The following is a 12,928-nucleotide window of genomic DNA, read 5'->3' as shown; positions in this document are numbered from 1 at the left end:
TCTGTAAGAACATACTATTTGCATTCGGATGGTGTTGTTGCTATTCTACGCTTGAGCCCCGTGGTATGGAATGGGTAATGGGTATATACCGTGTTGGGACGGAGTCGTTCCGAGATGGAGGAACGAAAATGGGAGATTCGTCCCCCATATGAGTGTCCGCATCTCCTGCGAGTATCATAGAATCATGTACAACAAATATTACTGTCTTCCTACTAGGGTTCGATATTACTGATAGAGTGGTGCGATACGTCCAAGGTGAGGGAACCGCTGTGCATATCATTGCTACCGTTCCCCGAACTGCGGTATTCGCATTAAAACGCCCGTGGGTACTATTTCTCCCAACCTTCCGAGACACCTGGGTATTTACACTAATAATTAACAGTTCCCATGTTCGCCTCTATCGTGTATCCGTCTGCTCCTGTGCAACTCTTAGACAGCCCTCGGCCACGCGGCATGCGAGCCATGCGTCTATCACCACAGGCCAAAGTCTAGAAGAACGAATCCGCACAACGCAAGAGTATTCGCTGGCTGAAATGAAAAGGAGGAGGAATGGAAAGAAAGAAAAATAAAAAAAGAGGACCAATCGCCTTGAGAGAGAGTAGCAGTTCAAATTTTAGACCGCACGGCCTCGAGGCGATATTTGACGTCTTTCAACGCCTTGGTAACAGGCTTCCACACGTCAAACTGGCGCAGCAGCTCGTCCGCCTCCGAGGAAAGCTCCGTCTTGACGAAGTCTTCTTCGAGCAGGCCGCGCATGATCCAGGGGAGGTGGTACGGGTTCGGGTTGGCGAGGCTCGCGCCAACGTTGCCGGCGGCTCCTTCGGGACGGGGCGGACGGTGGTGGCGGATGTGGCACTGCCTGTTCGGGGCGTGCGGGGGGATGTCGGTCGTCTCGAGGGCGTGGGCCACGGCGAGGTCGTATACCTGGTCGTCCCAGTAGAGGCGGGAGTGGCCTTCCCCCGAGTAGAGGGACCCGGCGAGAGGGGTGGAGAGCTCGCGGATGAGACCGTGGTCGGAGATGCCAAGGTTGCGAAGTTTGAGGGCAAAGCCTACGAGGTGTGCGATGCTGTGGACGGTTAGATGGTGTAACCAATTGAGGTGGCGATGAGGCTACTGAAAGAGAATAGGTGGAAATAACGGAAGAAGGGAAGAGCAGAAGACGCTCACAAGTCTGGCGCATGGATTCGTCCATCTATGAAGACGGCCCGATAGATGTATGGGTGAGAAGCGGGTGAATATATGGCCGACTGGAAGACTGTCAATAACCCAATTCATGACACAAAGGGGAGATGGCAGTGTCCGGGTGCTCTACCTCTAGCGGCACGAGTTGGTCGTCGATGCTACCGATGTAGGTCATCCGAACGCCGTATTCCAGAACCTCTTTCAGAGCCACTTCATATCGCTTAGACACTTCACTTTCGGGGTTCGAGAATTGCCACAACTCGGCCGCGTTCCCCATCAACATGGCCATGCTGGATTTGTAGTCTGGGAAGGGCCCAAGTGAAACGCCGGCTAAGTCGTTGAAAGTTAGTAGATAGGCTACAAGTCCAGACTGGAAGACTCCGGAGACTGCGTCGGACTCACCCATTGCACAAACTCCAATTCTGGCGTCGGTGATGATGCCCAGGTCGATCAGCTTCGCCAACAAGATGACGGCAACGGGCACGCCCTGCGAATGGCAGGCCAGTATGATCAGGTCGGCGCCCCGGATGTGGTCGATCCAGTTCAGGAGCAGCTTCCACAGATTGTCCACCCTGTCTGCGATCTTGCCCTCGCCTTCTAGCGCGACCTTTTCGATCTCACAGTCGGCGCATCCGTGGCCATCGACCCATCTCCTGATGCTCTCGGCACATTGGTTGGCCAGACGAATCGACGTTCCCGTCGGCTGCCCGATCATGGGCCTGAGGTAGGAAGCGGGAAACAGGCCGTGGACACCGATGGCTATGGCCTTCTTGATCTTGGGCGGATCCTTGACCCTGAACACGTGGTTCGTGGGTGGCTGCTGGGTCCGAAGTAAAAACTGGCCGATTTGCTTGATGATGGACGGGTTGTCTTTCATGCGATAGGTGCTACTAAAGGATGGAAGCAGGAGATTGGGAGGGAGAGTTTTGGCCGGGCTCTCCGAAGCCGAAATGGATTGCTGTTTCTTCTTGGCGCTGGCTTGCGTAGAGTCGACGGCAGACGTTTTCGACGGGGCCGCAGGCTGAGGCGCTGTTGACGTAGAGGCACCTGAACGTACGGAGGCGGCATCGTCGAGGTCCATGGACTCGGGGCGAATCCTCTTCGCCTTCTTTCCCGTCACGGACTTTTGTTTGGTGTTTACTTCCTTCTGGGTATCGAGACATTGGGCGCCGGTGACCTCCATGCCGCAAGCTGGCTCAGGCTTGGCTTCTGAGCCTTGCCCAATGACGGCAAGCTCTCCGGATTCCGAATGCGACTGTGGCTTTCGAGAAGCGGGCTCGGTGCCGCGTTTGGACCGCATATCTCGGGACCAGAAGGCCCAGGTAGAGCCGGCAGAAGGCGCAGGTGACTGTGGTGACTCGGATGTCGGTGGTGGTGGTGGAGGGGCATCGGGCATCGGGGTGTCATGAGACTCTGCTGTACTCTGGGATTCGTTCGGCAGGGAGGGCATCGAGGGTTCGTCTTGCGTGCTGGATGCCGGTTTGGGAGTCGTCGCCCAAAAGCTTAACCAGCCCGATGGCGCAGTAGCAGCAGGTGGTGGTTGGGATTCTTCTGCCTTTGCTGTCGGTGTCTCGGGAACTGGATTACTAGAGGTTTCGGCTCTCGTTTCGTCCCCGGTTTTCTGCTGATTCTGCTGCTCGTCCTGTTGCTGTTGCTTGTCCTGTTGCTGTTGCTCGTCCTGTTGCTGTTGCTTGTCCTGTTGCTGTTGCTCGTCTTGTTGCTGTTGCTTGTCCTGCTGCTCCTCAACCAGTGTCTGTGACGGAGATTCTGTCGAATGACCAAGCATGGAATCTACTGCCGTGGACCGCGCCAGCCAACCAAACCAACCCGAAGACACGGCTGGGCCCTGCGGGGACACTGGCTGTTGTGCAAGGGGATGGTCTTTGGCCGAAGTGTCGTCGTCGTTGGTTGAAATGGCTTGCTGGTGGTTGTCTGCCGGTTCGCCCTCCGTATCCGGTTCTTTGGCAGTTATTGAACCAGAACTGTGCTGTGATGCTTCCGAAGCTTGGAGAGTGCTTTCGCCGTCATCGGGTAGGGTGGCCGGTTCGTCGTCTGCATCTTCGGGGGGGTGGACGGGATCGCTGGTCTTCTTCGGTTCATACTTCCGCAGGTCGGGTGTCGTGGGAGGTTTCACGGTACCCCCGTGTATGGTCTCGCGAGCGATCTGGGGAGTCGAGGCGGATGACTTGTTGGGAGTTCTGGGCCATGACCCATACCAGCTCTTGGTCTTATGGACCTGAAAATCACAGAGTCAGGGTAAGCTACGCCCTCGTCTCGTCTGGCTGGTGCCTGTTAGGGGGGGGGAAGATAGAATGGCGTACTTGTTTTTGGGTATCGGATGGGCAGCTCGGGTCAATGTCGTTTCTGCACCGATTCTTCGGCGCCATACCGCCTCCCACATCTGCTGGTTCGGGTTCTGGGGCGGGTGCAAGTGCAGGTGCAAGTACAGGGGCGGGTGCGGGTGCGGGTGCGGATGCTGGGGTTGACGCTGCTTCGAGTGTTGAGGACGTCGGAGTCGGAGTCGGTGACGTAGTTTCTGTTGAGGGGTTCGTGGACTCTGGGTTGGGTCTTGTACGCTTTCTCGGAGCCATGGCTGTATGTGAGGAGGTGATGAGGGTAGGAAAGGAAGGGTTTCCAAGAAGGGACTGTTAGCTGATATGTCCACCTGGCCTCTTCATACCTCAGGTTGACGCAGTTCAGGGCGAAAGAGTAAGGGAAGGTAGGTAGAAAGAGTACTTCGTAGGCAGGAAAGTTGTTGGGACACGACGTGTGGGTGGTCATTGTTTATTACTGGCTGCCTTGTACGACGTATCGATAACGTATTTTGTACTTGTTGAGCGTACCTGAGGTATCGTGGTACCTTTGTTGGACGGTGCTAAGCATGACGGAAGGTACCGGAACTGGAACCTGGGCGGCTAAGGCACCTTACTAAGGCACCTTGCTTTAAGGCCTTATCTTTATCATATCTTATCGTTATCGTTATCTGCCGCAACCCGCATCCATTCTCGACCGAGAAAAAAATTCGAGAGGGCAGCTCAGGAGGAAGGACTGCTTTTGCTTTTGCTTTCGCATTGACAGCTTCATACCTACCTACACCCACACCACACCACGACTTGGTCATCCACTTGGGACAGGAACCCTTCCGAACCATTGTGGTGTACCAAATACCAAGGACCAGTCAATACAATGGGCTCTCTTAAAAGAAAAGAAGCCCCGGGCGGCGATAATCCGCCCAAAAAAGCAAAGCCTTCCAAAGACACCCGGCCGTCGAAACGAGATGCGACCAAGGAAGACGCTGCCACCCGCAACGGCGTCGATACCAAGAAGAGGAAGACTGACACGGTTGCCGTTACCACCGCACCTAAGACTGTCGTTTCCCTTCTAAAGGATGAAGAACCTCTGTTCCCCCGTGGCGGCGCCAGTGTCCTTACGCCGCTGGAACACAAACAAATCCAGATGCAGGCCAAGGCGGATGCCCTTGCTGAGGACGAGTTCGACACCACCGAACATACCAAGGCCAAGACGAAGAAGCTCAGAAGGAGAGAGTCGAAGGCCTTTGACTTGGATGACTCGAAGAAGGGCAAGAGCAAGGGCTTCGCGGATGAAGATGCTGTCAGGGTTGAGAGCTTGAACTTCAAGGTAGGCCTCCCCTTCCTTCCATCTTTCTCTCTTTTTGTCATGAGAAAACACATGTTGACCCTTTGAACAGCGCTTAGTGAAAGGCTCACTTGTGTTGGGCCAAATAACCTCCATTGGCCTACACAATCTCACCGTCTCCCTCCCAAACAATCTCACCGGCAACGTTTCTATTGCGGCCATCTCCGACGTGATTACAGCCAGACTCCAAAAGGATGCCGAAGAGTCAGACGAGGACAGCAACGAGGAGGATGACGGCGGCGGCGACGACGACGAAGACAATGGTGTCGACCTCAAGTCTCTCTTCGAGATTGGGCAATATGTGCGTGCCTACGTGGTCTCTACCAAAGACGAGGAGAACACCGGCAAATCCAAGGCCAAGCCCAGGCGCAACATCGAACTATCTCTCCGCCCCAGCGAAACCAACTCGGGCCTGTCCAAGGATGATGTCGTCCCCCATGTTACCGTCATGGCCGCCATCACCAGCGTACAGGATCACGGCTACGAGATGGACCTCGGCATCGACGGCAAGAAGCTCAAGGGTTTCTTGTCCAAGAAGGAAGTCGGTGCGAATGCCGACGAGATTATGAACCTCCAGCCGGGCGCCGTCTTCTTGTGTCTCGTCAAGACCGTCTCGGGCAAGGTTGCCCAGTTGACCATGGACCCGGCCAAGCTAGGTAGCGTCGAGGCCATTGCGAATACTGCCACCACCGTCAATTCCTTCCAGCCCGGGTCGGCCGTCGACGTCTTGGTTACCGCCGTCAGCGGCCGAGGCCTCTCGGGCAAGATTCTCGGCCACCTAACAGTTACCGCCGACTTGGTCCACTCCGGCGCGGGCCCCGACGGCGTCGACCTCGAAGCCAAGCATAGGGTCGGCTCTCGTGTGAACGCCCGCGTCATCTGCACCTTCCCCGCCGCGAGGGACCCCAAGCTCGGCATCTCCCTGCTGCCTCACATCACCAAGCTGCGGCCCAAGACCGCCGACGAGAGGGCCGCCAGGCCCAAGTCGCCCCTCGATCTGCTTCCCATCGCTTCCATCGTCGAAGAGTGCACCGTGCGCAGCGTCGAACCCGACATCGGTCTGTACGTCGATCTGGGCGTGCCGGGTCTTTCGGGCTTCGTCCACATTTCCAAGGTGAGGGATGGCAAGGTGGACGCCCTCTACGAGACGAGCGGTGCCCACAAAGTGGGATCCGTACATCAGGGCCGCATCATAGGCTACAGCCCCTTGGACGGCATGTTCGTCTTGTCTTTCGAAAAGTCCATCCTCGAACAACGATTCATTCGGCTGGAAGACGTCCCCGTCGGCGAAGTCGTCAGCTGTACCATCGAGAGGGTAGTCGTCGGCGCGAACGGAGTCAGCGGGCTGATCTTGAAGCTGGCCGACGGCATCACCGGCTACGTCCACGAGACCCATCTCGCGGACGTCCGGCTACAGCACCCGGAGAGGAAGTTCCGGGAGGGTATGACTGTGAAAGCACGCGTCCTCTCCGTCCGGCCCAGGAAGCGCCAGATGCGGTTGACCCTGAAGAAGACCCTCGTCAACTCGGACGCCCCGATTATCCAGAGCTTTGACGAGGTTGCCGTCGGCACGCAGGCTCTGGGCACCATTTGCGACATCAAGCCCCATGGAGCCCGGATCGAGTTCTACCGAGGAGTTCGCGGGTTCCTGCCGGTTTCCGAAATGAGCGAGGCCTACATCCAGGATCCGACCGAACATTTCCGGGTGGGACAGGTAGTCAACGTGCACGTCTTGGAGGTCAATCCGGAAGCCCGGAAACTCGTCGTGTCCTGCAAAGACCCGTCCGCCTTCGGGTTGGAGAAGCAGGCGGCCCTCAAAGCCCTGACGGTGGGCGACATGGTCTCCGGCAAAGTCATGCAGAAGACCGAGGACGAGATCTTCATCGAACTCGACAAGAGCGAGCTCAAGGCTATTCTGCGCGTCGGTCACCTCACCGACAAGTCGGCAAGCAAGAACCAGTCGGCTTTCAAGAGACTGCACGTGGGCCAGGAACTCTCCGACCTGATGGTCCTGGACAAGAACGAGCGGCGCCGGGCCATCGTCCTCACCATGAAGCCGAGCCTCATCGACGCCAGCAAGAACGGCAAGCTTCTCCGCGGCTACGCAGATGCCAAGGTGAAGGATGTCGTGCCGGGCTTTGTGAGCAATATCCGTCCGGGAGCCGTGCTGGTCCAGTTTGGCGGCAACCTGGTCGGCGTCCTCTTCAAGACGAGGCTGCCCAAGGAGGACCAGGAGAAGGAGAACTTTGGACTACGGAAGCACCAGAGTCTTACCGTCAAGGTGGTTGCTGTGGACTTGGAGAAGAATCGTCTCGTGGTCGCGCCGGCATCCTCGGAGGACGGATCCGCGGAAGAGAAAGAGAAGGCCAAGGATAACAAGCAGACTACGCGCCCCCAGATCCACGGACCCGTCCAGGACATCGCCCTCGGTCAGATCCTCGATGCCCGGATCGTCGGCATTCACGCCACCCAGCTCAACGTCGAGACCGAAGACAAGGTGCAGGGCCGCGTCGACGTGTCTCAGATTTTCGATTCCTGGGACGACATCCAAGACCCGAGCAACCCCCTCTCGCAGTTCAACAAGGGCGATACCATTCGCGTCCGCGCCATGGGCCTGCACGACTCGAAGAACCACCGCTTCCTCGCCTTCTCCCACCGATCGTACAACTCGGTCGTCGAGTTCACGGCCAAGCCCAGCGATCTCGCCGCAGACGAACTGAAGCCCCTCTCCTCCCTCGCTCAACTCGAGCGCGGGGCCTCCTACGTGGCTTTCGTCAACAACGCGTCGCGCCAGTGCCTGTGGGTGAACATCTCGCCCGTCGTTCGCGGTCGCGTCAGTGCCATGGACGCCTCCGACGACGTCTCTCAGGCGAGCGATCTGGTCTCGCACTTCCCCGTCGGCTCGGCCGTCCGCGTCCGGGTGGTCGACGTGGACCCGGCAAAACAACGCCTGGACCTCTCCGCCCGCACGTCCCCCGCCGTCTCGTGGGACTCGCTGAAGCCCAACATGGTGCTCGCGGGCGTGGTCTCCCAGATCAGCGAGCGGCAAGTGATGGTCAAGCTGAGCCCGACGGTTTCCGGGTCGGTCCACCTGGTGGACGTGAAGGACGACTTTAGCGAGGCCAACACGCTCCACTTCAACAAGGGCGAGCCGATCCGGGTCTCGGTCGTGGAGGTCGACAAGGCCAATAAGCGTATCCGGCTCTCGACGCGGCCGTCGCGCGTGCTCAACTCGTCGTCGCCCATGGCGGACCGGGAGATCACCGACGCGAAGCAGATCGCGCCGGGCGACATCATCCGGGGTTTCGTCAAGCACGTCGGAGACAAGGGCGTGTTCGTGCTGCTGGGCGGCAAGGTGACCGCCATGGTCAAGATCGGCAACCTGTCGGACCGCTTCCTGAAGGAGTGGAAGGATCAGTTCCAGGTCGACCAGCTGGTCAAGGGGCGCGTCCTCGCCGTGGACGCCGCCGGGTCGGGCCATGTCGAGCTCAGCCTCAAGAGCTCGGTCGTCGACGAGGACTACACGCCGCTCGTCACGTACCGGGACCTCAAGCCGGGCCAGTTCGTGACGGGCAAGGTGCGCAAGGTGGAGGATTTCGGCGCGTTCATCGTGGTGGACGACTCGGCCAACGTGAGCGGCCTGTGCCATCGGAGCGAGATGGCGGACAAGCCGGTCGAGGACGCGAGGAAGCTCTACCAGGAGGGCGACCTGGTCAAGGCGAAGGTTCTCGACGTGAATGCGGCGAAGAAGCGCGTCTCGTTCGGTCTCAAGCCTGCCTATTTCGACGAGGAAGAAGAGGACACCGATATGGAGGACGGCGAGGGTGCTGTTTTGGTGTCGAGCGGCGAGGAGGATGGTGATGAGGACGTCGACAGCGACGAAGGGATCGATTTGATGAATGGCGGTGCACCTATCAAGTTTATTGGCCTGGATAACGACGACTCGGAAGAGGACGACGAGGATGAGGATGAAGACGGATCGGTGGACGAAGAAGACGAAGACGAAGACGAAGACGAAGACGAAGGTGCAGAGGATGCCGTCGATGACGACGGAGATGTATCCATGTCCGGGCAAGCACAGAAGAAGAAGGAGAAGATTGGCCTGGGAGCCGGAAAATACGACTGGACCGGCCATGCTTTCGACGACTCGGATGATGCAGCCGACGCGGCGGCGCCTACCACCCGGAAACAACAGACATCCAAGCAGAAGCAGAGGAAGGAAGAGGACGGGATCCAGATCGACCGCACGGCGCAACTGGACGTCAACGGCCCCCAGACAGCGAGCGACTTTGAGCGACTCCTGCTCGGCCAACCGGACTCGTCGTCCCTCTGGATCGCGTACATGGCGCTGCAGATGCAGGTCAGCGAGCTGAGCAAGGCGCGGGAGATCGCGGAGCGCGCCATCCGGACGATCAACATCCGGGAGGTGACGGAGAAGCTCAACGTGTGGATCGCGTACCTCAACCTGGAGGTGGCCTACGGCACGAAGAAGACGGTGGACGAGGTGTTCCAGCGGGCGTGCCAGTACAACGACGACCGCGAGGTGCACGAGCGCCTGGCGACCATCTACATCCAGTCCAACAAGCGCAAGGCGGCCGACGCCCTGTTCCAGACGATGCTCTCCCGGTACGGGTCCCAGTCGGTCGACGTCTGGACCAACTACGCGCACTTCCTCCACGTGACGCTCGGCGAGGCGGACCGGGCGCGCGCGCTCCTCCCCCGGGCGACGCAGGCGCTGGGCGAGCGCCACACGGCGGGGCTGATGGCCAAGTTTGGGGCGCTGGAGTTCCGGTCGCCGCATGGGGATGCGGAGCGCGGGCGCACGACGTTTGAGACGCTGCTTGCGACGTGGCCGAAGCGGTTCGATTACTGGAACCAGCTCGCGGACTTGGAGGTGTCTGCCGCCGAGCCGGATGCCGCGGCCGTGAGGGACGTGTTTGAGCGCGGGGCGAGGGTGCGCGGGCTCAAGCCGCAGCGGGCTATGAAGTGGTTCAAGCGCTGGGCGGAGTGGGAGGGGAAGACGGACCCCAAGGGGCCGGGACGGGAGAGGGTTATGGCGAAGGCGCAGGAGTGGGTTGCGGCTGCGAAGGCGAGGAAGGAGGCGGCGGCGGCGAAGGGTGAGGGGGAGGGGGGTGAGGAGTAGGTGGACTTTAATCGTCTTGTTTGGTCGTTTTTTTCCATGCCACCGTCACCCAGGGTGTGGGTATAGGAAAAGGGGTTGGCTTTCTTTTGTGGGCGTATATTTATTTGGAGTTCTAGATTCTTTTTTGTAAACAAAAAAGTTAATGAAGTCTTTGTATGCATACGAAAGGGATAAAGGAGCTCTCCTTTTGCCCCCCTCTAACTAACTGCTCAACCTGAAGGATATACGAGACCGTCGAGGTCGTCAGGGTCAGGTTCAGGGGTCGGTGAGATATAAAAAGACATGACGTTGCATTGCATAGACACGTTTCTATGCCCTTTGATGTATACTTGACCAGAACCAAAAGGGCTAGAATGAGCCGCATATCTTGACTTTTCTTGCTTGTTTACGCAAAATAGTAATAACAAAGGAGTTGGTGATGTCTGGATGGTGTTTACCTTAGGGAGTCGAACAATGGAGCATCGAGTACGTACCTGACTAATCTAACTCACGCCTTGAGGCCTCAGGTGGTAAGGCAGGCGCGGCCCGTACCTGAGAGGCAGTCAGAGTACCTGTACCTGGTATTACGTAGCTTCACAGGGAACGTACAACGAACGTATCCAACCGTGGAGCCGGCCTCGGTATCCCGTGCAACCTAAGGTACGTTGTACTTCGTACTCGTACCTTACCTGAAAGAGGAACAACGGCCGGAACCAACGCAGAATAAAACACAAAATCAAGGCATCAAGGGCCATTCAAAGGTATCTGAACACAATGATTTATGTATCAAGGTACTTCCCCCAATCCTTGCTTCTATGAGGTACCTCAGGTACGTACTTACCCTTGCCTTGTTACCAGGTACCAGGTAATTATTAGTCGTCCGCTTAAGTATTTTCTTTCTAATCCACTCTCACTCTCATTCTCATCCCTCTTCCAACTTCCATCCCTTTACCAACTTCATCCCTTACGTACCTTGCATCACTTTTTGCAATTTTCGCACTCTGTACGGAGCATCTGCACATGCGAATTTTTTTTAAAAAGCAGTCCAAATACCAAATACCCACCAAAGCCGCTTTCCAACCATCCGAGCCATCCGGCATTCGTACACTACTTGCCAGTAAACAGAGCATTCAGCATCTTTGCTCATCAGCGTCCAGACATCGCACATCTCCTCACCTCGCCATGGGCCATCACAACCGTCACTATGCGGGCGATCCGCATGCCCATACTGGTGTTTGGGGCTCACCGACTAGTGCCGCCAAGTATGCCCAACCTAGCCTCCCACTCCCGCTTTTTCTACCGTTCCAAGAAAGCAAAATATCTGACATGGGTGACGTGACGTCTAGCTTCTGCGAAGAAGACTATGCCGTGACAAGTCTCATCGCCGAGTTTATCAACTGCTTGTCCAACCTAGCGTACAGTGAGTTTCCCTCATAGCTCGTGGGGCTCTGAAGACTGAGGACGAGTGTCTTTATCTCCATTCACTCTCTTTCCCCCCTCCCCCGTTTCGCAAACTTCTCTCCCGCAAACATCACATGCAAAGCCACTAACCAACCCCAGTCTACTTCGCCCTCCGGTACCCCCGGAAAACCCGCCCAGGAACACTATGGCACCAAAAGCTAGACTTCATGGCCATCTCCCTGATGGGCGTCGGCATCTCCTCCGGCATCTACCACGGCACCCTCCGCCAAACGACCCAGTACCTCGACGACCTCTCCATGTTCCTCCTCGCCGGCGCCCTCCTCCACCCGCTCTACGCCGCGAACCAGACCGCCACCGTGCGCGCTCTCGTCAGCCTCATCCTCGTCGCCGTCATCGGCGGCATGTCCGTCGTCTACGTCCGCTCGGGCAACATCCTGATCCACACGTACACCTTCATCGCGCTGCTCACCTTCGTCTGGCCGCGCACCATCTACCTCATCCACTGGACGGCGTCCCGGCCCCCGGCCGAGAAGCGCGCCCTCATGCGGCGGTTCTGGAAGGCGTTCTGGGCCCTCGGCGTCGGGTACGCGCTGTGGCATGTCGATCTCGAGCTGTGCTGGCAGCTGCGCGGGTTGCGGGAGATGGTCCCCATGCCGCTGGGCTGGCTTTTGGAGATGCATGGGTGGTGGCATTTCCTTACCGCGCTGGGGGCGAGCCACTTCATCCGGTTGATTCGGTCGGTGACGGACGGCGTGGACGGCTCTGCCGGGAAGGAGAGGAAGGCTTGAGTTGGGATGCCTTTTGTGTTTCTTCTTTCCTGGATGTGCTCGCTCGGCTCTGTGCACATGACTTGACGTACCTTACGTTGCAGGACGCTTTTTGGTTGACTACCTTGGCCCATTAGACCTCCCGGGATGCGCTGTATGTTTTCTGTATGGGGTACTTTGGGATTCAGCGAGTGGTTTGCGATCAGTTCAGGTTAGGATATCCGTGGACCAGGAGGACATGGTCACATGGGGACAGCCATGCAGCGAATGAGAAGATACCACTTAGCGGATTTTTCGGTCGATGATCTCTCGGAGACGTTCATGATGCCTTTAGCTTTTCATTCCGTATTACCGGCAGTAGAGTGGAGGGACTCCAGCCCCGTCACGACTCACAGATCCCAAACTAAGGTAGGTACCTAAGGTATACTTTACTTCACGGTACTCCCTTCCACGATTGTTTGGCGGAATCCAACCTTCTCGTCCAGTACCCCCCGAAGTACAGCATCCGCTCGTGGGAAGTGCGGGCCAAAAGGGTGGTACAAAGGAGAGGGGAATGGGACGAGAAGGGGGGGGGGGACGGGAAGGACTGAAGGAGGTTCTTGCCTTTAGGTTTCGAGGACAACATCAAAGTCACAAAGTCACCATTTCACGACTCTTTTTTGAGCCCTTGGTCTTTTCCCTTCCATTTATAGTCGCTTTCTCACACCCTTTTCCTTTTTTCCGTTTCTCTCCCGTTGATCAGAACGGAAACGCAAAGCAGTTCAAAACATTCATTCCC

General features: G+C 57.5%; 3 protein-coding genes across 3 annotated transcripts; 2 read left to right on the top strand and 1 right to left on the bottom strand.

Annotated features, from left to right (window-relative positions):
* Positions 1-210: 210 nt before the first annotated feature.
* On the bottom strand, positions 211-3,903 carry SODALDRAFT_333022 (hypothetical protein). The gene is made up of 5 exons (XM_028611862.1): positions 3,504-3,903; positions 1,585-3,418; positions 1,313-1,512; positions 1,168-1,247; positions 211-1,066 (listed from the first exon to the last, which is right to left on the bottom strand). The coding sequence occupies exons 1-5, from the start codon at positions 3,771-3,773 to the stop codon at positions 607-609; spliced, it is 2,844 nt and encodes a 947-aa protein (XP_028466253.1). The 5' UTR covers positions 3,774-3,903; the 3' UTR covers positions 211-606.
* Positions 3,904-4,129: 226 nt separating this feature from the next.
* SODALDRAFT_350675 (rRNA biogenesis protein RRP5) lies at positions 4,130-10,251 on the top strand (the record flags this gene model as incomplete). Its single annotated transcript, XM_028613496.1, has 3 exons — positions 4,130-4,821; positions 4,892-9,978; positions 10,203-10,251. Exons 1-3 carry the CDS (start codon positions 4,369-4,371, stop codon positions 10,249-10,251), a joined length of 5,589 nt encoding a protein of 1,862 aa, XP_028466252.1. The 5' UTR covers positions 4,130-4,368.
* Positions 10,252-10,897: 646 nt separating this feature from the next.
* On the top strand, positions 10,898-12,440 carry SODALDRAFT_333021 (dihydroceramidase). The gene is made up of 3 exons (XM_028611861.1): positions 10,898-11,223; positions 11,308-11,381; positions 11,522-12,440. Exons 1-3 carry the CDS (start codon positions 11,144-11,146, stop codon positions 12,169-12,171), a joined length of 804 nt encoding a protein of 267 aa, XP_028466251.1. The 5' UTR covers positions 10,898-11,143; the 3' UTR covers positions 12,172-12,440.
* The last annotated feature ends 488 nt before the right edge of the window (positions 12,441-12,928 follow it).

This window comes from Sodiomyces alkalinus, assembly GCF_003711515.1.
Source record: "Sodiomyces alkalinus F11 unplaced genomic scaffold SODALscaffold_5, whole genome shotgun sequence".
Taxonomy (NCBI): domain Eukaryota; kingdom Fungi; phylum Ascomycota; class Sordariomycetes; order Glomerellales; family Plectosphaerellaceae; genus Sodiomyces; species Sodiomyces alkalinus.
This window is presented reverse-complemented; position numbering and strand designations above follow the sequence as displayed.